Here is a 26,540-nt window from a genome sequence, read left to right on the forward strand (position 1 = left end):
GACGGTAGGGAGGGCCCAGCCATTGGAACTTCAGAATTGGGTCATAACTACTTCAGGTGAGGGGGGGGTTTCCTCATGACTTCAAATGGTCAATAAGGGATCATTAAGTCAAAGACTATAGGTTATCTGATTAGAAAGTTGAAGGCATCATAGATTGTTATAAGTATAAGGCAGATTATTATTTTGTAGCCAGTTATCTATCTGGGGTTGCAAAGTATAATCAGAATCTAAATTCTAATGTCCCGAGACTACATTGCAAACCTCAAAGCAAGTCTGCTTCATTATTCTCAACGTAAATTGCATAGCCTATAACAGAGAAAAAGGTTTTCAAGTCTGATCCTTATTCTGTATCCTTCAGTCGTCTTTTATGAGTCCTTGAAAGGCATAAAAGGTTCTTCTGACACTGACTGTTAGAATAATGCTCTCTTTCTCCAAAGCCATAAGTATTGCCTGGTGATTTATTGTCAGGGCATTTCACACTGTATACACAGCAGGCTTCCTAAATCCTTATAGCTGCCTTTTTGCAAAGATTGTCTGTTTCCCTGAACAGAGTCTCCAGTCAGATAAGGAAGCTCTGCAGGAGGGAAGAGCAACAGCATTCAAATACCACAGGACGTCTGATGGCTACATACAGATAGGTAAATTGCTGGTTCAAGTCCAACAATACCCTGCCGACTGTAGATGGTTTTATTGCTATTCATATGACACAAATACAGAGTGTGATGGCCAGGAAGAGGTAAGATAAGCTTCTTCTGAATTCATTAGCATTTGTCATTAATTGCCCTGGCATTTAGAGTGAGAAAAAAATGAATTCATTATCAGTATTGAGTATATTGCCCCATCTAATGATTCTGAGTACCTCACAGTAAAACAGACAAACAATAAACCCTTGCAACACTCCTAAACATGTACTTAGTTATCCATCTAATAATAAGCTACCTTGCTGCAGATTTTCTAATAATCATTTTTTAACAACAAGCTCAACAACTCATAGACATTAAGAAAAGAGAAAGTGTGCCACAACTGTTAAAAGCGGGCCCCAGAAGTCTTAGGAAAAGAGTTCAGTTTTAACAGTCCTTCTAAAGATATCCAATGTGGGGGCAGTGCAAACCCCCAAAATCTTAATCCTGAGATCCCACATCTGTCACTTCCTGGTGAGCAAATGATAGTGGGCAGATTCAATTCAAATGAAACAATCTGCTAGGTATCTGGGAACACGCCACATGGAGCTTTTTAAGTAAAAGCCAGTGTTTTTTTTTATTGTTCTTTGAAATCTTTTGGCAGCCAATGCAGCAAGTACAAAATCAATATTATAATAGTAGACCAGCTCTCACGTCTCGAGCTGCAGTTTACAAGTAGTTGCAAAGAGACCTAAGTGAAGCATATTGCAGTAATCATACATCAGGATGATGAGCCCGTGAGTATCTTCACCATCTCCTGCCCCAGGAAAGGTCACAACTGGAACACCAGCCAAATTTGGTTAGGTTTCTCCTGACCATCAGTCCACCCACTGACCAAGGAGGAATTGTGAGTCCAGAAAAACATCCAGATTATGAACTTTAAGGGAAGCCACTAGCCATTAGGGGAAGAAAAGGAGACCAGTGTTTTTTCAACAGCCAATTTTGTAATATTTAAACTTGGTTCTTCCAGTGCAATCTTTTACAGTCTCTAAATCCCTGGTGAAGATTCATCAGCCCTTCTAATTCAGCCTGTGATGTAGATATAGTTGGGTGTCATCAACATGTTGATACTTCTTCAGCTCAAATCAACATATGATCTGTGACCCAGTGGTGGGATTCAAATTTTTTTAATACAGGTTCTGTGGGTGTGGCTTGTTGGGCTTGGCAGGGGAAGGATACTATAAAATCTCCAGTCAGAGGTGGTATTTGCTGGTTCTCCGAACTACTCAAAATTTCTGCTACCTGTTTTCCAGAACTGGTCAGAACCTGCTGAATACCACCTCTGTATCTTTCCCAATATTTTAATGTGTACGTCATAAAGCATGCATGAGACAGCTAAACCTTGTGGCACTCCACAGAAGAGGAGTTAAGTGCTCAACCACTCATCCCATTGTGATACCAACTGGAACTTCCCAGGAGGATCAGATCCACTGTAAAACAGTGCATCTCTTCCAGGTTGTCCAGAAACAGACCATTAACATGATTGAGAGGATGAACAAGACCAAGAAGACTGTATTTGCCTCATTTAGGTCCTGATAAATATCATGCATTGGTATGATCGATGCAGTTTCCATCCAATACTCGTAACTGAATCTTGTTCAGAAGAGATTGATTAATTGGCTTCATCTAGCAGCCTCTTTAACAGGCATCACATCAACATCTCCAAAACATTTCCTAAAAAGGGAAGATTGCAGATCAGGCAAAGGAGGTCTGAGATACTTAGATTGAAAGATGGTTTCTCCAGGAGACACCCCTGCTTCTTTTAGTCAATACCATCTCCACTCCCCCAAAACAATTCATCACTTCATGAATCTGTCTCTTACCCTGTCTGCATAAAGTGGAGCAAGAATCCAATTCACAAGAGGCTGAGCTTATATTACTGCATGCCCTATCCTCCTTTTTGTCAAAAACCAGAAGCTCAAATGAATCCCAAATGACCTTTAATATGCTACTCTGGATACCTCATTGAACTCCAGACTTGGTAAATTAATCAGCAAAATGTTATACAGACATGTCATACAGCCTGCAGGCAACTTTTATCCATGTCCTTCCCTTAGAGGGAAAAGGACACCAACAGAGCTGCTGTACAACATTCTAACAGTGCAATAAATGTAGGGAAATAATGACACCTCAATTTTATCAACACAACACAGGTATGAACCTGGGGTTATATGCCTGCTCAGTTTTATTCACCTTTGGATTTATGCCATGGCAATTAACGATCAGTTCTGCTATATATCAGTGTGCTCCTTGCATTCAACAGATGGAGTCTGCTTAGATGCAGTCTCATTCAGCACCCTCAGAAGCGCCATAGTCTAGAAGTCAGCAAGCAACCTGCTTAAAACCGATAAGATACATTAAACATTTGGGGTGGACTATCCTAATCAATCCCCTATCCTTCTGGAGGTCACAGGTAATACTAAGCCTCGCTCTCATTCGCAAATATTATGACAATGATAGACAAGTAATCACAATATCCTTCATTTTAAGATCACATGCCAACTGTTCCAAAGTAAACCGTAGATCTAAACATGACCATTTTGTGTGCATTGCTTGAAATCACCTGAGACAAGCATCTGGTTGCCATAGGGGTCATCAATTCCTGCATGCTCCTTAAATTATCCTTACTCCATTGCATGGCAATTGAAATCCTTCAGAACCAACAGCTGTGATACTCTACCACCAACCAAGTAATAAGACCTAGGAGTTCAGAAAGGGACACCAATGGGCAGCAGGATGAACAGTATAGCAACCCCACTTGCTTTTACAGCCCAAGCTCGCATAAGGGCCCTTGAATCCAGTGACCTGTAGAGCATGACATTTGATCATCACTGGGGTATCTTGTAAGATCAGGTGCATCCTTATTCCCTGGCCTGAGCAATGTGGCTGTTGCAGCAGCTGAAATTCAAGACATCACAGGGAGCAAAATGAATTTCAGAAGATAATGCCGTTCCAAAGAAAAAAGAGCAGTCCTTGCTGATCGCATACTATAAGAGAAGGAACCCAGGGGGAATCTATCATTCCTGATTGTGGCAGAGACCCTTGTAGACAGACAGCTGGGGAACTGCCCACTAACAGAAAGCAAAGACTGGATTCTCTAAAAATGTAGAAAACCTACTATAGTTTTTTCTAACCAGACTCTTAAGCACTTAGATTGAGGGGTTTTATCAGAGAGAGAAAAAAGACTCATTGGAGCATCGGTAGTCCAATCCAGAAACTCAATATTAAATTCTCAAAATAAAGTATCAAAACCCAGGAAGTAAATAGGTTTGGCAGCAGCATTTTGAGGCTTCTCCTCCTCCTCTTGCACCAACAGTATCCATGTACATTCCAACCTCACCTGTGCACATATTTTAGAATAGTTTATTTGGTAAGTGTGATTAGACACACAAGGAATTTGTCTCCACTCCCTTGCATCCACTGAGTGCAAAAGTTCTCAGTGTACATGCAAAGCAACAGGGTGGTAATAATAATCATAATAATGATACCAATAAAAGGGTGGTAAAGCAGATGGCAAGGATAATAATATTATAACCGTATGACATAGGGAAACATGTTCCCTATGGCCTATGCCATCCGTCTGGTAAACTCACAAGATTTCTTCTCTTGCCATGTACATGTATACATCTGAGCTAGACTGTGTTGTTTCTCTGTGTCATATAATATATTTGGGTATATGCTTTATTTGTTTATTTATTTTGTCATGTTTATGTGGTATTTATTGGAGGTGGAGACCCCTTGAGAGCTGTATGCAATGAAATTTCATTTTAATGTATGCCAATTAGTGAACATTCAGTGACAATAAAGTTATTCTAAGTCTAAATATACTTAGACATAAAACAGTACTGTGAGAATTAGATGTTCAGCAGAGCTCTGGCACAAGGGAAAAACAGTTCCTGGGTCTGGTTGTTTTGGCATGCAGGCAATTCCTTGCTTGGGAAGTCTCTGACGCCTTCCTTTCCTCTAAGTAAGGCTTCCAATATGAGGAACGAGTTCTATTCTGTGCCTGGAAAATGAGCCAAGTCCTGACCAGGCAGCATAAAGGATGGGAGTCTGTTTATACAGACCTATTAGGAGTAATTCCAACAGGTACTTCCTCTGCAGACTTCTCTTTGCTATCCTCCTGTATCTGCTATCTCCTTCTCCAACCCCCACATAGCCCTTTAGTTGGAACAGCCTTTTTGCTTAGCAAGCACTGCAGGCACTTACACCCAGGAGCTGTGGCTTACTCCTAAGGAGTAAAGAATCTTTTCACCACATTGGCCATCAGTCTGTTGCCAATTTCAGTGCAATCCAAGAACTTCAGTGTGCTTGTACAGCCTCCCAGTTGGGTCCAAGGCCAGGTCCAGTCTGTTCTTTGTCTTCTTGTGTGAGCCTGTAACTTCTTTACCATCCTCAGTCTATCCCATTTCTTCATTACTGCCAATCCATTTACATGCAAGCTTTCCATTTTTAATCACCTTTACTCTCTTCACTTTTTGTTCTCTCTTAATTGTTTAATGTTCCATACCCTACCCAATAAAACTCTGCTCAAACATCACTCACTCAGTAACAACACAAAATGATGCTGGTTAAAGTATGTATCTAAAAGGATGCCATTTTAACACTCCTTTTTACCTCCCCATTTTCTCTTTGTGTGTGTGTGTGTATGTGTGTGTGTGTGTGTGTGTGTGTGTGTGTGAGAGAGAGAGAGAGAGAGAGAGAGAGAGAGAGAGAGAGAGAGAGAGAGAGAGACCTTTACAAAAGGGCCTTGAGGAACAAAAGGAAACATGGTGACAAGTGATTAAGCAGTGCCCTCTTCCGGGCAACTAGGAAGGCTTTGTAAACATAGTCACCCATCCCTTAGCACTTGTCTGATCGAAGACGTTCCAGTAGACAATATTTACTGTGTCTTTATTGCCTGCAGCCTTTTTTGGGGGTGGGGGGGGAAATTACAGTAGACAATGTTGTCAGGCTAACTTCTGTTTTGTTTGCAGGTTCTTTTTACCTCTAGAAATCTGTCATTTGCAAAGGTTCTCTTGAGATATAGTGTACTAGAAATTCAAGTAGCATTTCCTCTTTTGGCATTTATAAAGGACACAGTTGTACAGCACATCTACAAATTTACCTCCACTGCCACCTGCTTGGCAGTCATTGGAAAGGAAGGGGTCCGATGGAAAGAATGCTGTAATCCAGCCCAGTAGGGAGCCTTTTGCCTAAACTGCGATATGTAGCTGATAATGTTCAGGACTTGTGAGTTAACCTAACAACATGCAATACCTATTGAGGAATGTCACGGGGTGCTGTGTGTTCTGTTAACACTAACCCATGACACTATGGCATCTGTGCAAACACAGTAATTAATAATAATAATCTGTTCATTGGATTACAATTGATTGAGATCTAGATTTTCTTTAAAAAGAGAACATAGTATTAAGAGTCCATCATGACAAAATAAAGGAAACATCAACTCCAGCTATTGCAGATATTGATATAGTTCTTCTTCAAAGAGGAAGATGGTGGCTTCATAATTAAAATTGTGCCCAAGACTGATTGAAATGGAAGTGCCAAAACCTGCCTAGTGATATAGAAGAATGGCTACTTATGCTGGAACAGGTTCATAGAGAGTTCATATCTGGCTAAAGTCCTGCTATCTATCTTCTCACAGGCTCGTTTTCAAAGGGCATCGCTGAAGGAGAAGTGGACCCTTCCTTTGGCCCTCTGGAAGCAATACGACTCTCCATCCAGACTGACTCTCCCGTGTGGATAATCTTGAGTGAGGTAATTGGCCATTCTGGTCAAGCTATTAAATGAGGAGGAGGGTACAAACACTGTTTTCTCCCACAGGGTCCTTTCAGTTGCAGCCTTACCTGACTGCACAATAAGGAGGAATTGTTTATTCATTCCAGCCATGCACCAAAGCATCTAAAATTGCATCTTTACCCAGAGGTGGGCTTCAAAACTTTCAGCAATGAGTTCTCTGCCTGGTTGTTGGGTGGGTGTGGCCTAGTCGGCCTCCTGCACCACAGTGGAGGGGAGCATTTTCTCACTCCCCGGGCTCCAGAGGCTTTCCTCAAGCCTCCGGGAGGGCAAAAACGGCCTCCACCAGGCCTGTTTCCATCCTTCTGGAACTTCTGGGAGGCCCGTTTTTCACTCTTCCTGAGCCTCCACGAAAGCACTGCACTTACCTCACATCCAGAACGGGCCGGGTGGGGACTCCTGGGTGGGGCAGGGTGGGAGGGGTCAGCCAGGGGTGAGATTCGGTGGTTTTGCAAACTGGCCATAACATTAGCTGTGGTGTCGCATGGAGGCCTCAGCTGCTGTGGGTACTTGGAACAATTGTCTCCAGGGTGTATAGGTAGTCCTTGGTTTACCACTTATTTAGTCACTGTTCAAACTTATGACAGCTCCAGAAAAGGAGACTTACAACCAGTCCTCAAAGTTCTGACCATCCCAGCACCCCCATGGTCACATGAATGTGATTTGGATGTTTGGCAACCAGCTGGCACTTATGATGGTTGCAGCATCATGTGATTGCCAAGTCATGTGACTTTCCTTGCTGGCTATTTAATGGGGAACATGGCAGGGAAAGTAACAAGTCACCCTTCTTCGCAACCTCCCTCAGCTGGCAGAAGCAACTCCCGACCCCACTGTTCTTCCACCACTGTCTGACTGCTAGCCTTCTTGTAAGCTGCCTGGGATTTAGTTAAAAAACCCACAATCCTTGCTTAATAACAGCAATGGGAATGTTGGGATTGTCATAGCTAAATGATGCAGTCAGGTAATATTGCATTTTATGACCGTGTCACTTAGCAATGGAAATTCTGGCCCCAATTATCATCAGTAACTGAAAACTAACTCTGTGTACTGAACTGGTACGTAACATTTGTCCACAGACATTCTTCACAGCTGTAGGTAGACGTTTCTGGTTGGTGCATTCATAGATTTTATTTCTGCCTTTAAATGGTTATGAATATGAATCTCCAAGCAGTTAAATGTAATCTTTCTGGTTTCCTTATCTTAGAAAATGCAGCCTACCTGGAAGCGTCACAGGCATAATTTATGAAAAAAAGATTTAATAGCAAAGTCTACCAGATGGCACATTTACTCATACAATGCCATAAACCAGGGATTCTTAAAGTGTAGGTCATGAGCAAATTAGAGGGGTGGTGTCCCAGTTGCCAATAGCCAGAAGTTGAAAGATGGAAAGAGTGGGAGTGCAGCTTCCCTAGAGTTCTGATTCTCAGGGGGAGGTGCCTGTGCTATAGAGTTGATCAGGAGGAGAAAGGGGCCCTTCTTTGGAGCCAGAAAGAGAGCATGATATTGAGGTCACTACTTTTGAAAGCTGCCGGTAGAAATAACATGCTTATACTCACAATCACTTCTGATCTACTTCTTGCTGGGCAGCTACTTTCACCAATATGAAGGCATAGGGTGGCAGGAGTAGTAGGCAGACCCTGCTCGGAGCCACAACACACCAAGTCCCTACATCTGTGGAGAAGAAGATGTCTAGTGTCCCAGGAGGAGCCTCTTGTCCCCTTTGCCTTGGCACCTCAGCCACATTTTCCTCCAGTGTTTGGTAGTTCTTTTCCCGTCTTCCTCCCCCTGCCTGTCTCAGGCCTTGGAAGCTCCTGAAATTGACACACCTGCTAACCGCCTGCCGCAAAAAGAATCCAGTTGCTGCTTTAGAAAGTTCTTTTGCTTTCCAGGAAAACCTCTCCAGATGGTTGCTCGAGATTAGAAGGAGCGTCCTAAGATCCATTTCATCCAATGAAGTCACTGAAGCCATTGGGTCATTATGGCTATAGTCTACAAGAACATCCCCCGCCTTCATTTCTTGACCTTTGAAGATTCTTATTATATTGCCAATCAGGAACATGGCGGGAAAAAATATTGTCTTCAAGGACAAAAATCTGGTTGCTTGCTCCATGTGGCATTTATATCTAGTAGTTTGTGGTCAGTGGAAGTGCACCGTTTCTTAGGTGCAGCCTCATCAGCTGCCATGCTATCAGAGGCTACTTGGCTTTCAACAGTAGCTTCCCCTCCCACTGTTCCTAGCAATGTTCCAATTCCCTTATATCCAGACAGCTGACTGGGGTGATAGGAATTGGCATCTGGAATGCATGCAAAAAAAAAAACCCACACAGCTGGAGAAGATTTAATTCTTTCAACAGCTATTGGGAATCTAATAATATCGGTAATAAGATTATCACACTTGGGGTTACCAAGTTGCTCTGGATAGTCTATTATTGTTCTGTTGTTATAGTCACGACACCATAAAGTTTAATACAATAAAATTTAAGAGCCACCCCTATAACTTAAACAACAACTATAGGAAAGTCAGCAGCACACTACATTTTAAGAAGTTAAGTAAACCAGGGCATCATATTAAGCCATTGTGTGTTTCATTTAGGTGGTTACATGAACATAACCACTGTGGCTTGTAATCATAGTTTATGATTCAGCATGTTCTGTAAACAAGCAGTATTTGGATCTATTTTAGGGTTTACAGTAACCACTGAACTCTGTCAGATAATGATATCCTTCCACATTATACATAAAGAGATAACTTGTAGTTTGGACAGTAGTTTTGTTATGCAACTTACTCTTTTGTAAGAGAGATCCTTTATAAGCCCAAATGCTGACTGGCTGAATTCTGATCAGCTTTCTTTTGTTATTCATGTACTTTCAGATATTCCTGAAAAAAGCAGACTGACCTTGAAGATACAGGGAGTAACATATCCAATGGCTTTCTAGCTCTTCCATTCTTCCAAGGCAGTGAAGATGCATCAGAATGAATGGGCTACTAATGAAGCGAAGCTAGATCCGTAAAGAGCACCTCCTGCCCCAAGAACAGGAAGAAAAATCTTGTGGTGAAATTTGGGAGAACCTTGGAGTTTTCTTACCATTCTTAAATGAGGAAGAGAAGAATTTTTCACACATGGGTGCTGAGACTCTTACAAGAAGCACCATTGCTGGCTTACCTTACAGTCAGTTGCCTTTGCAGCTAGAACACAAACATAGAAACATAGGGATGAACTTTCAGTGTAGAAGGTTTGTTTTTTGTTCTCTTGAGTCTTGTTCCTATATTTCTTTCTTCCTCCCTGAACATTTAATCCAGAATGTATCATTAAAAGGTACATTTAGAAGTGCAGGTTTATGGAATGTGAAGCGAACAAAAGCGAAACTTGACAGTTGAGCACTTATGGAAAACAGTCAAGATATAATAATACTTGACCTCCAACTTTTCAAGTAACCTTTGCTGTGTCCACACCTGAAAACAAAATGCAAAGGAGGACCCTTCTCAAAAATTGCAGAGGTGGCAAATGGCAGGGATAGAAAAAGAAAACAACAACGTGCAAGAGCCACCCATGGTTGAACCTGCCTCTTTCATAAATACAGATCATGTTAAACTCTCCAGTCTCTTCATGCCTTGGGAATCAGTACAAAGTTTACCCCTTTAAATCCATCTCTCTGTAATGTACCGGTTGATGTGAATTTTAAAAAAGAAGAAAACTTTCGGTCAATTCTCAAAGGATAGGGGTTAGAGTTTAAAGCAAAAACCCGATGTCTTTAACTATACACTGGAATGCATTATACTACTTTCATGTGCTGTATTTTTTAATTATTGGATACATTTGGTTTTTTTCAAGAGTGTGTGTGTGTGTGTGAATACACATACACTCACAGACACACACACACACACACACATATATATATAAAGGTACACTGTAGAAAGTGTTTTACTGCATTTTCCTTAAGCAGATAACTCTGACAAACTGAAAATATTTTGCAGGTATATTATAAGTATGTGAATGATTTGTCTTTTTGCATGAAGGTATAGCTAGCCAAGAGATATTTTTGCAAGGGGGAAAACTTCTATTAAAAGCAAAACTTAGCCATTTTCTCTGCATGCCAGTGTCTGTGCAATATGAAGAATATTAGCATACCAAAACTGGGCATTTTACTTCCTTAAAAATACCCATTATAAACAAGAAGATAGGTGTTTTTTCCCCATAATAAATGTTTTTATAATTTATAATTCACCTTCATCTTTCCTAGGCCATGAACTTGCATAATCTTACTTAACTAGCAGCCTTGCTGGATCCAACTGAATGCCCATCTCATCTACTGTATTGGGCACTGGGAAAAATTTTCTGCTTGAATTGCAGAACATTTATCTGACATGAAAGTTACTAAAGTTACTCTTTTCAACCGATTTAAGCAAAGCAATCTAACAGGCCTATAATTTATCAAATCTTTTATATTGGTCATTTTTCAGTTCTTCGGTAAGATTTTAAAGACCTGGAACATATTTTGTGAGAAGAACTGCAACTTCATGTTTGCTATTTTTTAAAACTCTTAGTTAACTTTGTCTGAATCTAGCGATTTCTCCAATTTGTCAAAAAGATCTAGAAGTACAATTCCCAACTTAGCACTGGGGGAATATCAGTATATTTTTAGGCATCTTTAGGCCACTCACTAGTCTTTCTGATTCAGTTGACATTTTATATTTCCAAGACATTATTTTAATTAAAAGAAATAGGAAACTGGCATGCCCTAAAATACGCCGCTATCTTCCAGCATCACTTTTATTTCCAAAAGCCTTCTGGGCCTCAAATAGATATGAAAGGGAAAATATAAACAGAGGCAGGTAGCATACAAATGGCAGGTAGTGATTTGATAAATCAGAGGCTTGTGCATGCTTATATCCTTTGTAGCAGATACTCAGTGGTGTGATTTATCAGTAATAGGACTGATCAATATAAATATGGGCTGCTGTAGTTTAGACCTGCTGATGTTTGCTCAGCAGCCAAGGGCAACCCTGGATAGAGTGAATTACAGTAATTTAAACAAGAGATGACCCGACTATGACTTGCTGTCCTCACTAAAGTTGGTCCTTGGATTATGTCAGTTCTGTTTAATTATGATGGCGCTGAGCAAGGGGGATTTATGACTAGTCATCGGGAGTTCTGACTACTGCAATGTCCCCCCCGCCCCATTATATAATCACAATCTGAGCACTCAGGTGCCCAAGTTATGATTGCAATATTGCTAGTGAGCTATAGCCACATGATCTTCGTTTGCATTCTTCCCTGACAGCTTCCCACAAGCAGAGTCAAAGGAGAAACCAGCAGGGAAGGCCAAAGTCAACCCCACCCTTTTTCTCCCAAGAGTTCTTCTGCAGAGGATGAGGTCCCAGGAATCTTCTATTCCACAGCATCCACCCACCCACCCATGTTCCAAAGTGCCTGCCATCTCACCCATGTTCAGCAGAACCCTCCTGCAGCACTGTTTGCCTAGGATTTCAGTTGAATCCTCTCTTAATGACCCACATAGTCTCTGGGTTATGACACTAACTGGGATTGCTGTTGCTTTCACAACCACATCACTCAGTGATCAGTATTGCAGTCCTGACTGCTATTACAACTCAAGAGTTACCCATACATCCTATTGCAGGAAGGTGGCTGCTCTGTTTGAGCTGCATCTACTTTTGGATTCAAGGGAAATAAGGACATAATATGGATAATCAAGGTTTTATTCCAAGGCAATATGAAAAACAAAGGAAGAAACGATCAAATACAACTTACAAAGAGCATAATACTAATGTATAAGACAAAGAAACCTTGCATTTCTGCTGTTAGTCAGGAAACTTCTCCAGGTCAGCAAATGTACATTAACTCCCAGATTTGGTCTGTTCTAAAGTTCCACTCTACAAGGGCTTCTGATTGGTTTTTATACAGTAGATCATATACCTATGATCTACTATATAAAAACCAATCAGAAGCCCTTGTAATCACACCTCTATACAGTATGTCTGCTCATCTCTGCCAAGAACAGTGTGGATTGTTGTATGTTATCCGATTGTCCACCTATCCTTACCAAGAACAAGGAGAAGTTTGCCTTTTATCTTCTCTTATCCTTGAAAGGCCACACAAGGGCAAGCAGTGCCTTGTTTACATCAGGTGATTCTAGCCAAGAACAGAGAGTTCTATCAGTATTTTGAAGTTCGAAGTTAACTGAACTAGTTTGCCAAATACTGAAATGCATTTCACTGTGCAGCTATTACATAAAAATATAGAATTTGGCACACATTGCTACATTTCTACCTTGCCAATCTTCCAGTGGGACCTCCATTAATCTGGTACCTTAGCTTAAGCTAAGCAAAGGTTTTCTTAGTCATGGCCAACTGCTCCTCTAGAGGGTACTATAACTTCAGGAGTCCCAAAGGTGCTTTTCAAAAGGCAACTGGACTTGTTTTTTTCCCCTTGAAGATGTTTCACTTCTCATCTAAGAAGTTTCCTCAGTTCTTCAGTTCAGTTCACTTTGGTTCTGAACTGAGAAAGCTTCTTGGATGAAAAGTGAAGCATCTTCATGGAAAAAACAAAACCAGTCTAGTTGCCTTTTGAAAAGCACCTTTGAGACAACCATGACCTGGATGACTGAGAATCACCATAGACATGAATTCAGCAGGATTCTCAAGTTGCCCATCTGTTCTCCCTGTGGTTTAACTTCAATAAGCTTTAAAATGTTACATAGAAAATATTGGCTTCTAAATTAGCAGGTGTTTTGATGGATTGTGAGCCCGTTTCTCCACATCCAAATCCTGACAGCCTCTAGGCACTGCACAGGATACCTTCTGCTTCTTCAATTTGCCCAAAATGGAGATGGGGATCATCAGTATATTCACCACATTGTGAACTTCCATGACTTCTTCCAACTTCGCATGGTAGTAAAGAGGATAAAGAAGCCCCAAGTCACTCCATAATAGTGTCTCCTAGGACTTGACTCTTCCTTCACCAGATTGGATCCACCCCAGTATGTGGGATGGAGCTATAGTTAAAGGATTGGGAATTATAGGTACTCTTTTAACTCTTTTCAAACAATATGAAAATGAGAGAGAAAAGAATAAAATCGAGACAATTAGATTTTTCTTTTTCTTTTAATGACCCCTTAGTCCCTTTCATCGTGTTGGGTCGGGGCAACTGAATGGAGCTGAGCATTTAAATGGCCAGATGCCCTTCCCACTGCCTATGCGGAGCTCACAGCAGATATTTTCTCATTACACCCACAGAGAGAAATATCTGTCAAAGCTACCTAGGATTGAACTAACAACCTCCTGTGAGGTGAAAACAATTAGAATAATAATGAAGACAAAATTAGCTTAATAATTGAAAACTACAATAAAAAAGTAAACCTTTTCATCAGCTTATTCATATCTAACCCAATTCCTGCAACTGGATGTGCCTTTTCTGAGAAAAGCCCAATAAGGGTTCTTTAAAAGAAACCTCAGTTTCATCCATGGTTCCTAACCAATCATTTCAAATTAGTTTGACTAATTTAATTCTGGTTGTCTTCCAGTATAACGTGAGCATAACATCTTAATATAAGCCTTTGATTCCAACAGCACTAAATCCAAACCTTGATACCTCACGGTCCTTGTTCAAAGCATCAGACTAGCCTAATGGTATATCATGTATTATTCAGAATTTTACTTTGTAAGTATATCTGTTACAACTTAACTTTTTTTTTTTTAACCACAGGAAATAGATATAACAATACCACTATGGGGAAACATTAACAGAAAACAAAAATAGATTTCTATAAAATTATAGTTTGAAAAGGCTGGTGTGCAAAACTATTTTAATTTGGGGGGAAAAAGGAGAAATGAAAGTTGACAACTAAGGCGCAAATCACTGAGTATTTTGTCAGTTGAAAGGGATTTCAAAGCACTGTTGAGAAATCAGAAGTATCGCACAAAATGGACGAGTAATCCCACCATGGACAAGCCAATAAGAATGAAAAGAACTGCAGCGCTGAAATACATGGGGCCCAATCTGTGCAAATAGAGAGAAAAAAACAGCTAGAGTTAATTGAGGCTAGCTGTTGCCACAGTAATGCCAGTGTTCTCACAAATAACTTTCATAGTAACCTGGTAAATAGACTGAGACAAACCCTGCAGATATGAGCTGCATTACTGGGGAAAGATTTAAAAAATGCCATTTAGCAAAATCAACTGACTGACTTGCAACTACTAGTGTTGTGGGATGGTAACAAACTGAACCCACATCCTTGGCTTTGATTGTTTTTCCCAAAATAACCTCTCAAGTCCAAACATTTGTCTTTCCAAGTTCACCAGACATGGGATATTCTACCTGTATCAGTGCTCGTCAACCAGTGGGCTGGGGACCACTGGTGGTCCATGAGAAAATGTTGGTGGCCCGCAGAGAAATGTCAGCCCCAAAGCACCTCCCAAAGCAATTCATCCAGGCTTCGCAGAACACAAGGCTGTGCCGCCCACATGGCCTGTGGGAACACAAGGCTTGCATCGCATTGTAAACAACACGAGGTAGTGAGGGGAGGGGGGAAAGGATGGAGGGGGAAACTTGCCCCATGTGCCTGGCCTGGCCACTGCTTCTTTCTGCTTCTTTCTTCTTCTTTTGGCTGCATGCAAGGAAAGCAGCAAAAGTCTGTCTTTCCACCAGAAATGAGTCTTTGGAACCCTGCGAGGCATCCTGCTCCAAGAGGCTGTGCCAGCAAAGACTCATTTCTGGTGGAGTTTGGGGGAGAGAAAGAAAGACTTCTGCTGCTTCTGCTGCTTTCCTTGCATGAAGCCAAAAGTCTCTCCCCCCTCCCCCCGAGAACGGAGCTAGAGACAGTATCCTGAAATCCCAAATAAAGAACGATCGATTGGTAGGAACACGGGGTGGGGAATTTTCTTGATGACTTTTTTGGGGATTTTCCCAGGGTCTCTGGTCTGCGGGATTTAAATTATGAGTTTGGTGGACCCTGAGGTCCAAAAGGTTGGCAACCCGTGACCTAGATTATAGAAATGCATCTTATCTTCTAGGACTAACCACAGAATGATAGGCAGTTTCTGGCAGTTTCTTTTCTTTTCTTAAAACATTATAAGGGGTAAATGATATAGAACAAGGGTGGGAAATTATGGCCCCTTTATGACTTGTAGACTTCAACTCCCAGAATTCCTGAGGAAGTTGGTCCACAAGTCATAAAGGGGCCAAATTCCCCACCATTGATGTGGAATTAAAGAGATGTTCCGAGATGCTGTGTTTTCTTTGTCTTAATTATCAACAAAGTGCTTAATCTTTGTCAAATCTATACTCCTTGAGAGCTCATGGGGTTAAATATAAAATTAATATATTCCTGGGGGCTATTAGGAGACAGGAAGTTAGGGGAGGGGGGAAAATCACCTAATTTGTTTTATGCAAGGGGTGGTTTTTGTACTGGAAAACATCTTACACTGTGTTACCTGCCTTTAGCCTAAAGCAGAGATGGATCTGCGTTGCTCTCAAGGCTACAAAATCTAGTTTGAACATCAAAAAAATTACTCCTCTGAAAGACAGCCTACTTGAGGTATTTCACACAAGGATTCCTCACCTTCTTTCAGCAGAATGTGCATATCCTCTAAAGTATTGATAGCGAGCATACAGGTAAATTACTCCACAGAATGCAGCCAAAACTACAGAGAAAGAAGTAATCAGGTATTTAGAAAGTTTATCAAATACTAATTTCAATAAGAAATACAACAAAGGGCTTTTTTTTTCTTAAAAAAAAGTTTTTCCTGAGGCAACTCAAGGGCAGGACACAAATACAGCAAATCAGGTTTGCAGACTGATGCTGGGATACATAATCATTTTTGCATTGATGGAGTGTTAAGGGAGGCATAATTACCACTACTAAATACACACACACACACACACACACACACACACACAGTGAAGGGGATAGTTTTGTCTTTTCCCCAGCCAAAAAACAAAATTGCTTAGATACTCATCCACCAGCTACTTGGGGTGGCAGACACTTTTACAGTTTAAAGGGACTCCCACCGGCCTTGCCTTAACAATGAAACATACAGTAAAATTCTGCAAAAGTCACTGCTAAAAAAGATCTTTTGTGACAACTGACAAATTATTAAAAGAAACCTTAAATCGCAATTTCTCTTATCAACTTTATATTTTAATTAATTTCTTTGTAAACTGTCTCAATTGCCAAAGTGACTCTAGGAAGTATACCTTTCTGAAAAATGGGGCGGGGGGGACATTAACAAAACCAATATCATAAACATATTTGGAAAGAAAAACACCAAAGATGTTCTTGCTTTGCTGCTTGCTTTGACAGACTTAATGTAGCCAGGTCTGTGGGAATTAAATCATGTAAAGGAGTACTATTATCTAGATCCTCCCAGAGTTGGGATTCTACCAGTTCGCACCTATTTGCTAGAACCAGTTGTTAACATTCTAAGTAGTTCAGAGAACCGGTTGTTAGAATAAAACTGGGCTAATCCTGTAAGGAAGGCAGGAAGGAAACATTCTGTTGTTGCTTACAGAAACTGCCTCTCCGTTAACCCTTATTACATTCTTGGCAGGACTAGACTTCCTGTCTCTGGAACTTCTCTGGAGTTTTTTTTCTCCTCCTTTGCTGGTACTTTGCTTGTGTGGAGTGACCATTCAAAGTTAGAATGGCACTGAAATAGTGACTTATGACCATTTTTCACACTTACGACTGTTGCAGCATCTCCACAGTCATGAGAGGCTAGGCGAGGAGATGCATGCCTCGAAGTGAGTGATATTGAGTTGGCCACGCCCAGCCAATAACATGACCACCAAGCCACGCCCACCACCTAAGCCACGCCCACAGAACCAGTTGTTAAAAAATTTGAATCCCTCCCCTGGATCCTCCGATTATATATCAGCACAACTGTAAAGATTTTTAGGAAGAAGCAATAGCATTAATTCTTGGCTTCCCATGTAGCTTGAGCCTATAGAATATAGTGTTTGTTCTTCCTTACATTAGCCTGATGCAGATGGGATCTGTTTTACCCAAACTCCTCATGAAACCTCTGACAAATCTGGGAGTATGGCAAGACACAATAACTGCATACTTCAGTAGTAATAGTATCTCACACATACAATTAGTTCTCAACTTACAACAATTCATTTAGTGACTGTTCAAAGTTACAATAGTACTAAAAAAGTGACATGACTGTTTTTCATACTTATAACCATTGCAGCATCCCCATAGTCACATGATCAAAATTCAGGTGCTTGGCAACTGACTCACATTTATGATGGTTGCAATGTCCTGGGATCATGTGGTCTCATTTTGTGACCTTCTGACAGACAACGTCAATGGGGAATCCAGATTCACTTAATAACCATGTTACTAGCTTAACAACTTCTCTGATCCCCTTAACAACTGCGGCAAGAAAAGTTGTAAAATGGGGCAAAATTCACAAACGTCTCGCTCAGCAACCAATTTTGGTCTCAATTGTGGTCGTAAGTTGAGGACTAACTCTAATCACGTGTGTTGGCCTGTTACATCATTTACAAGTGGTGCATTTTAGATGAACAGTGGGAAGCATCAGGTTGCCATAGATGCCCCACAGCATTTTGAGGCAAACAAGAGAAGTGGGAGCCTTTGTGCAGGTGATAGCAAGTAGTAGGTACAGAAAATACTCCAGGGAAACCCAAGGCCCATCATCTCTTCCACTGCAAGCGTGGTGCCTGCCTTGATTAGAACTCTACCCAGCTACCAGCGTTTAATACTTAACTCTTTATTTGCAATGCAGTTACATTAGATAAACATTAACAATAAAAAAAAAAACAAAAAAGCTGTGGAGGTCTTTTAAAACGTTCTCAGCTTCTCACTTATTATTCCATAGTTTTACCTGCAGAAAGGACATTGCAGTTGAGTGATTCTGAATTAGGATTTTATTTCTTACCTTGATGGGAAAAGATTCCAGCCACCCATAACAGGGACAGAAATATTGGGAAATATTCTGAGCAGTTTGCTCTGGTAAAACAAAGGAGAAAACAATCAGATTGCCACTGATGGGGAAAAAATAATTGGGACTGAATAAATCTGTCAGATTTGCTCCGATTCTCATTTTCTGGACCTCTATGGTCATTTTAGCCCATTTCTGCATCCAATCACAAATTCATCTCAAACCACTATAGACAAACACATGTACACACTTCCATCTATGCAGTTTTGCAGCCACAATATTTTTGCAACCATGCATTATTTCCCTACTTCTGAAAAGTGGATTTTTTTTGTTCCAGTCTAAAAAAAAAAAATCACTATGTTTGTATCCTTATTGCTGAATTGCATGCCCGGTGGGTGGTAACAATTGAAAATTCATTTTGATTATAGAAATAAAAGGTTTTCCTTTTAAGAGTGGGCTTACATTCTAAATTATAGAGACAAGGAAAAAAATGGGACTGAAATGGAGGTTAAAAAAAACCTGAAGATGTGATATTTACAGTATTGAGATAATTACATAGAAACTGTAGATTTGCCTCAGAGGTTTTATAGAAAAGATAAGTTTTGAAGAGGAATTGCTCGTAATTGGTTCTAATCTTTATCATTCTGTAGCAGAGTCTCTTTTGGCAACAAAAATAGTTACAAGGAAGCATCACAAGAATAAAATACTCTGCACACAAGGCAATTAAGAGGTGAAGGAAAATCAAATGAGCTTTGTCTGCTGCTGGAAAGATAACAAAGTAAGCATTTGTAGCCCATTTGAAGATGGTATTCCCTAGCTGTTGCAGGTTGGGGGTGGTGGGGGAGGTGGTTCTATTATTTTTTTTAAAAAAATCCCATATTCTAGAGTTTATTGCCAAAGCATGTCAAAGGCACTCAAAATTGAGTCTCCAATTGTAGATAAGGTACCACTAAATGGGAGAGTGATATGTCTGTTAGATCATGGTGTCTAGCATGGAGGATCTTGTAGGTGAATACGGGAAGCTGGTTTCTGTTCCAACACTGGCATAAAGGAAGCAGAACTGCTCACTTCCATGTATGGCCTCCTACCTACCTTATTTAATACTACCTGAGCTGCAATAGATCAGATAGAAGGAGTTTCATTTTCTGACCTGATCTGACCTTTTGATCATTTCCTCCCTTCAAAGAAAAGTGAAACAATTTTAAGTAACTTGTCCTAGAGGGTAAATTTGAAAAGTGTAAGTATTTCCAAGAAAAAGCTCTCCCTAACCAAATGACAAAACAGGAAGATGAAAACAGAACTTCATCAGCTGATCTGTGAGTGAGGCTGAACTGCAAGGATTAATAGCAAGTTAAATGATGTCAAGAAATCAGCAAGAAGTCAGTGCAGTTCACTCAGTATGAATGGAATATATATTTCCTCTGGCAGCAGTTTGAACCAATCAAAATCACATTTTGGAGCTGCCAGTCATCTTAGAAATATCTTGTGGCAATAATTCAAACAGATGATTAGTAAGTGCACCTCTCATTGGAAGAGCCAAAATCAGAAGAGAGTAGTTTGAAAATTCAGTCCATTGATTTTAAAGCTAGTGTGGGAAGCACCCCCACCACCTCGAGAGTTAAATATTTGAGATAATATTAAAAGAGGCAGAATATTACATTTCCCCAAGGAGAAACGGAGAAAAATCTTAAGAAAGGCAGAGAGCAGCCCCAGTTTTCCTGCCAGCTTGTAAGAGGTTGAAGAGGCTGGCTTTAGGAATGCAGATTTTGTATCTATTCAGAAAGACTGGGCCAATCTATTCATAAACAAAACACCTTCAGCCAAAAGGCTTGTAAAAGACACAAGGCTCACTCTACTGTATAAAGCTATTAGAGCATCTCAGTCACAAAACCCCAGAATCCTATAAAGACCCATCCACTCACTCAGCCATTGTGAGCCACTCCAGAAACATGCTGCTATCACTGAAGTTTCTGGAAGCCTTTCCTTCCAACCAGCCAGCCTTGATTTTATTTCTAGTGTCTTTCTCCCAGTTTGGAACTGGGCCAGATTTTTCTTCCCACAACAGCAAACAACAAATGCTTCAGTTTATGAACAGATGCAAGGAACTGGACACTTTTATTTGACTTGATGGGTCTGGGGCTGTGTTTCTCACCCTGACCACCCTCCAGATGTGTGGGCATCACCTCCCAGAATTCCCAGCAGAGGTCATGCTGGCTAGGAAATTTGAAGGCTGCCCCATGTTGGAGCAGGTTATCTGGAGCATCCCATATTTTGAACAAGCTATGGAAAGCAGGTTATTTTAGCAAAAAAAAAAAAAAAAAGCCACAGCCTTGAAAACAACGCTCTCATTTCCTCTCTCTCTTTGCTGAGTGCAAATCAGCCTCTCCCATTGGTACTTTGGAAAGGAGATGGATGTTTGCCTGAAATGTGTAGACTGCAGTTAGTTATCACAAAACAGCTTTTTGTTATGAGAACCTTTATGTGTTTACCTTTTCTCACCAAACACAGTTACAGCCATGTGGAAATTAGGCAGGACAGCTACCATTAGCCACTCATGAAAAGCTTTACCATGCCTTGAATAATTATTTATTTATATCCCACTGTTATTATTTTTATGATTAACTTAAGGCAGTGAGGATACCTAAGATTCCTTCCTCCTCCTCCTCCTCTTTTCCCCACAAAAATCCCTTGAGATAGGTTGGGCTGACCAGTCCAAAGTCTCCTGCCAGACTTCTTGCCAGGGTAGGATTAGAACTCACAGCCTCCTGGTTTCTAGCCTGATGCTTTAGCAACTAGACTGACTCTAAAGCTTTGCTTCTGAAATTATGTTCTCTCGAAAATGTGAGGAAGGAGCACATTTTCTAGTGAAAAGAAGGATTGGGGTGACATCATAGCAGTCACCAAACTCACCAGAAGATAAGACAAGAAACATTGGGTGGAACCTAATCAAAGAGAGAAGCAACCTGAAATTAAAAAGAAACTTCTTAACAGTGAGGACAATTAACCAGTGGAACAGCTTGCCTCCAGAAGTTGTGGGTGCTTCATCCCTGGAGGCATTTAAGAAGAGACTGGAATGCTACCTGTCTGGAATGGTAATAGGTCTCCTGCTTGACCTTAGAAGACTTCCAAGGTCCCTTCAAACTCTGTTCTTCTAAACTTCTGAACATTGTGTTCCATCTTATGTCATTAGAGAGAATTGTTACGGGCATTTTCTGCTTAGAATGTGCAATACTCTAACACAGTTTGAACACATTTGTGGAAACCAAAATAGAGGAAGAGGCCAGAGGCATTCCCCAGACTTCCCAATTACTCCACATAACCAATATTTGTCAAAATCCTCCCCTTGGTCTAGAATTAGAAGGGTGACATTTTAATGCCCAAAGTTGATTTCAAGACTGTGGTCTGAAAATAAATTCATCAGAAAAATGAAAGGAAGTTGAATGTAGTAGCAAGGCCTCGGAATAAAAAAGAAATCTGACGTGGCTTGACCATACAGACAGAACGAATGAAAATCAAACCACAGAGGAAATATATGAAGAGAGAGTCAAGTGATTGAGAGGAAGAAAGCTGAGAAAGTCACAGTTGGATGGAGTGGATGAAATCCTAAAAAAAAAGAGAAAAAAGAGTACTTTTAAAGAACAAAAAGCATGAAGTCACCAAGTCAGAAAACCATGAAAAGCTGTAGCAAACATGTTACTATAAACTAGATCTAGTTATGCTTTCTTCTCTCCCTCTCCCCAGTTCATCTTATTTGAGTTTTTCCATCTTTTATGAACTTTGCATAACATCATTTACCTTGAAAGGGAATACTTTGTTTCTTCTTAAATGCATTTCAAACGCAACACATATTCTTTTTTAAAAAAAAAACAGAATTTAACTTACTGTGCTCTGAAGATCCTTTCAAATTCTGGTGGGCCTGAAATGATGGGAGGAGAGACTTTGAACTTCCTCCGAAAGGCGATCACCTGAATGGCAAAATAGGCTGGAGGTAAACAAAAGGTAAAGAAAAGCTCATTATTTCTCCTTGTGAAGGAAAACAGCTCAGTCATTTGTATCAGCAAACACAGCTCACACTGAATACACAAGAGCAGAACCCAAGAAAGCCTCAGAAGGACCCCCAGACATCATTTGATTCTTATCGGCTTCTTCTTCCCTTTCAACATTAATAGGATGGATAGAACTTTACCTTCAAGTGGTCAAAGTACCCACATTTCTGCAAAAGGATTCTATTTTACATTTGTGCACATTTTATTCTATTTATTTCTATAGACCTAATGGTGAAGACTCTTGCCTCCAACTCAAAAGGTTGAGGGTTCAATCCTAGGTAGCAGCAGATGTTTCTTTCCTAAGGTGCGAATAAAAAATATCTGCTGAGAACTCCCATGTAGGTGTCAGGAAGGGCATCTGGCCAGTAAATCTCATCTCCATCTAGTAGCAATAACTCTACCCTGAATAGACACTACAGGGTCAGAAGAAGGAAATGGGTTTTTTTTTTTGTATCCTGCCTTTATTATTTTTACAAATAACTCAATAACCTAGTACTTCCTCCTCGTATTTTCCCTACCACAACAATCCTGTGAGGTAGATTGGGTTGTGAGAAAGACTGGCCCAAAGTTACCCATCTGGCTTTCACATCTAAAGAGGGACTAGAACTCATAATCGCTCACTTTCTAGTCTGGTGCTTTCACCACTAGACCAGGCACTTTTGCTTTGGCTTACTTGCTATGGGCAATCTGCTATGGCAGATTCTTCAATGGCTAGGAAGATGATTGACAGAGTAGAGGCCCAGACTCTTGTGTTGAGCAAGAGTGGAAGATTACCTTCAATGAGACCATCCCTTCCCAAGTGGGGAAACTCATCCACCCCCACCTCTGAAAACTCTTTCCTCTCCTGTCATTTCTCTTTTCTGCTGCTGTCCTATGATGTTATTTAACTTTATTTCTGCTGTATTTTTTTAAAAATGTGGCATCTATTTCAATGTTTCATTTTATATTTTATATTTTAAATTTAAAAGACCATATTTCTTTTGCATGTAGCCTTATAACTAATAGTTGTGGAGCCTTTAAGAAACACTTGAAATAAATAAAACAATATATTTTATCACCCCTAGAGCCCACAAACATGCCATTTTAAAGGGTTAATGTAATGTGTTTTTTAAAAAATATTATATATCAACACCACAAGTGAAAATTAAAGAAAACATGACAAAAATACCGACAAAGGTGTCCCTAGAAATGTTTAACCAAGTGTGTGTTTGTGTTTTACCTAACCACTTCATATGCTAATATTCAAATTGTAGGAACAAACTGGAAGGAACAAATTGCAAAGCTTTGACTCCACACCTTTAAAAACTGCACTCTTCCCTCAGACTGGGGGCAATTCTAAAAGACGAGCATTGCATTCCAACCATTTGGGAGTGGCAAGAAACCCTTTAGTGACCTCTAAATAGCAAGTCAGTCAGTAAAACATTCCAGTAAAATGCTGAAATCAAAATCCGTAACAGAAGCCAGAAAACAAGTTGTAATTTGCAGCCTTACACAAATTTATAGTGTGATATGATCTATGCTTCTTTCCATTTTTAATCCTCAAATGGAAATTAAAACCATAGCATTAAAAAAGTGCAATATTTGAGTATTAAAACCACCCCAGGTTCAAACCCAAATAAAAACGAACATTTCGTTTAAAGGTGCATTTTATTAATATGTTTTGAATTGCTGTTCACTGTGATGTGCAGAGTCAGGTTACACTAGGAAATGTTAGACAAGGTATTGTTATATGCAAGAAGAAGGGAAACAGAGGGTATCAAATACATTGGTACACATGGATCAATTGCTGTATTGAATTTGAAGTCTGCCAAGATATCGTAGGAAACATAAAGCATATTTCAGGACAGCTTTCCTTATTACCTCCTCTTGGTTGTCACCTGAAGGGAAAGCTCCAACACAGCACACTTAGGGAACTTTGTCCCAAACCAATATTCTCCTCACAACTTCCATCTTTTCTTTTTCACCAGCCTTGTAATCTGCCCAGGGCAAGTATGAGAAAGGGCAATAGAAAAATGGTTGTTCTTTGTCCTTTTGGTTCTGCATTTGTTAAACAGCCCCAAGAATATTAGGGCCAGTTGTGGGTCCAGCAACTTAGGAAGAACAGTTGACTCACTGGAGTGGGTCCAGAAGAGGAGTAACCAAGACAATAAGAAACCTGGCCAGAAAAACTCAAGAGGAGCAGTTGGGGATGTTTATCTTTCAGGAGAGAAGAATGTGTGAAGACTTGATAGTTATTCAATAACTGAAAAGTTCTTATGTAGAAAATGGGACAGAAGTACTCAAGAGTACAGAATAGGGTGGATTTAAATTATAAAGAAGTAAATTTTGGCTAGATAGCAGGAAAAATAAATGCTAAACAGTTAAATTGTTTGGCAACAGAACAGACTGCTTTGGGAGGTGGTGATATCTTTCCTCGGGGCATTTAAATGGTGGGTGACTAGGTAGCTTTCGGCTAGGAATGCCCTGGCAATGGATTTTGGGTATTGATTAGGCACTTGGGCTAGGTGATCTCCAAGGTAAATTCCAACTCTTCCAGTCTATGATTCCATAAAATTATTCGTTAAATATGTTTCCCATCCCACCAAAGGTGATTCTAAGCAGTGTATAACCATTCAATAAAACGATGGTGTAAAACATTAAAGCAATACATAGAAATCTTAAATTCAAAATTCAATTAAAATTAAATTGACCAAGGTGGATAGGAAGGGAGGAGGTGGGGTGACTGGGGTGTTATCTACCCCATTAGCCATCTCCAAAATGCCACATCCCCATTGGAGCTCCAGGTCATTTGGCACAGCCAGGTCTTCATGCCCTTCCAGAAGGCCAAAAGGGTGGATGCGGATGTCGCCTCAGGGACCATGAAGTTCCAGAGGGCAAAATCCATAGCAGGACAGGTTCTTCTTCTGGACCCCCCACCAGCTGAAGTTGACTGATAGGTTCCACAGCATGCCCCTTCTGCCAGCACAAGTAGGGCAGGCTAGTCCCATTGGAGTGAGACAGTTATAAAATGGGCAATGGGGAGAAACAGAGCACGTGGCAGAAAAACATTCTGCAATATGAGAGAGGCTGCAAGCAAAGGATGGCTTTCGCATCTCAACTTCACACAAAAAGTTATGTTTATCTTACTGAGTACAGTACAATAGTTTGGTTTATCTTCTGGGGCTTGTCCCCTGCTTAAATTGTGTCCCATTGAACTCAAGAAGGTGCTTTATGGAATAAGGTTACATTTAATAGCAAAATGTTCCCTTGATTTGGGGAGAAGTATTTTCTTTTTCTAGTTTTTGTTCTCGTACTAGACAAACTAAACATCTCTACTACTGGCAATACACAATCACTGTTTCTATAACCCAGTCTTTGGCTTTTGCCCCTCCAAATAGTTGAAAGGAACCATGAGCTACTTTTTACTTTTATAAAAGACTTACTAGAATATCACAAATCATTTTGGCTCTGTGGCTAACCTACTGCTAAATTTCTTATACAATATACATCTCATAGCTTAACAACCCAGGTTTTATTTACAGTGTGTAAAGCTACGTTCAATTTGTTTCTGTAACAGCAGAATGCATCCCTTACCTTGTTCCAGCACACCCAAAACAGTAACAGTGGACAGCAGAGCTATATTGTGCAACATCTTAAATCTTCAAAAGGCACCAGGAAAGTAAATCAGCTCAAAGTTAGACACTCCTTGATACTTCTCTGCTTTTAGTCATAATTGTGCAGTGCTTTCAGTATAATTAGACAGTGGACGCCTTCATTTCCTCTTTTAAAGGGCTGGTTAGTTAACTCCTTGCTCGCTGGTGCTATAAATGGATCCCAACATGTACATCAATTATGTTTTTCTTTGGAGAAAAGATAAGCTTTGTGGGCTTATAAAAGCAAACGTTTCTTGCAGCTTGCCCTTTTATGTCTGGGAGAAGTGATCATCTGAACATTTTATAACATTGCTTATAAGTAGCCTTTTTATGGAGCAGATTACAAAAACTGGTCCATTTCTATGCTATCTTTTGGAACATAGTTGCTCAACCAATCACACAAAGAAAGTTGAGGAACCAGGCAAAGGGGATGATAAGGAACACTCTTCCCCCACAT

The 26,540-nt window shown here is 40.3% G+C and overlaps 2 protein-coding genes across 3 annotated transcripts in view; one reads left to right on the forward strand and one right to left on the reverse strand.

The window, feature by feature from the left end:
- MGAT4B (alpha-1,3-mannosyl-glycoprotein 4-beta-N-acetylglucosaminyltransferase B) overlaps nucleotides 1–10,701 on the forward strand; it is a 116,269-nt gene extending 105,568 nt beyond the window's left edge. For both annotated transcript variants that reach the window (XM_087924306.1, XM_026696580.2), the window contains 3 exons: nucleotides 551–638; nucleotides 6,328–6,440; nucleotides 9,352–10,701. In XM_087924306.1, the coding sequence (XP_087780432.1) occupies nucleotides 551–638; nucleotides 6,328–6,440; nucleotides 9,352–9,375 (225 nt within the window). In that variant the 3' untranslated portion in view covers nucleotides 9,376–10,701. The remainder of the gene's footprint in view (nucleotides 1–550; nucleotides 639–6,327; nucleotides 6,441–9,351) is intronic.
- Nucleotides 10,702–12,182: 1,481 nt separating this feature from the next.
- LTC4S (leukotriene C4 synthase) lies at nucleotides 12,183–26,328 on the reverse strand. Its single transcript, XM_026696582.2, has 5 exons — nucleotides 26,025–26,328; nucleotides 22,288–22,387; nucleotides 18,403–18,473; nucleotides 16,059–16,140; nucleotides 12,183–14,497 (listed from the first exon to the last, which is right to left on the reverse strand). Exons 1-5 carry the CDS (start codon nucleotides 26,080–26,082, stop codon nucleotides 14,404–14,406), a joined length of 405 nt encoding a protein of 134 aa, XP_026552367.1. The 5' UTR covers nucleotides 26,083–26,328; the 3' UTR covers nucleotides 12,183–14,403.
- Between the last annotated feature and the right edge of the window lie 212 nt (nucleotides 26,329–26,540).

This window comes from Pseudonaja textilis, chromosome 2 (assembly GCF_049901715.1).
Source record: "Pseudonaja textilis isolate UNSWEBS1 chromosome 2, rPseTex1.2, whole genome shotgun sequence".
NCBI lineage: Eukaryota > Metazoa > Chordata > Lepidosauria > Squamata > Elapidae > Pseudonaja > Pseudonaja textilis.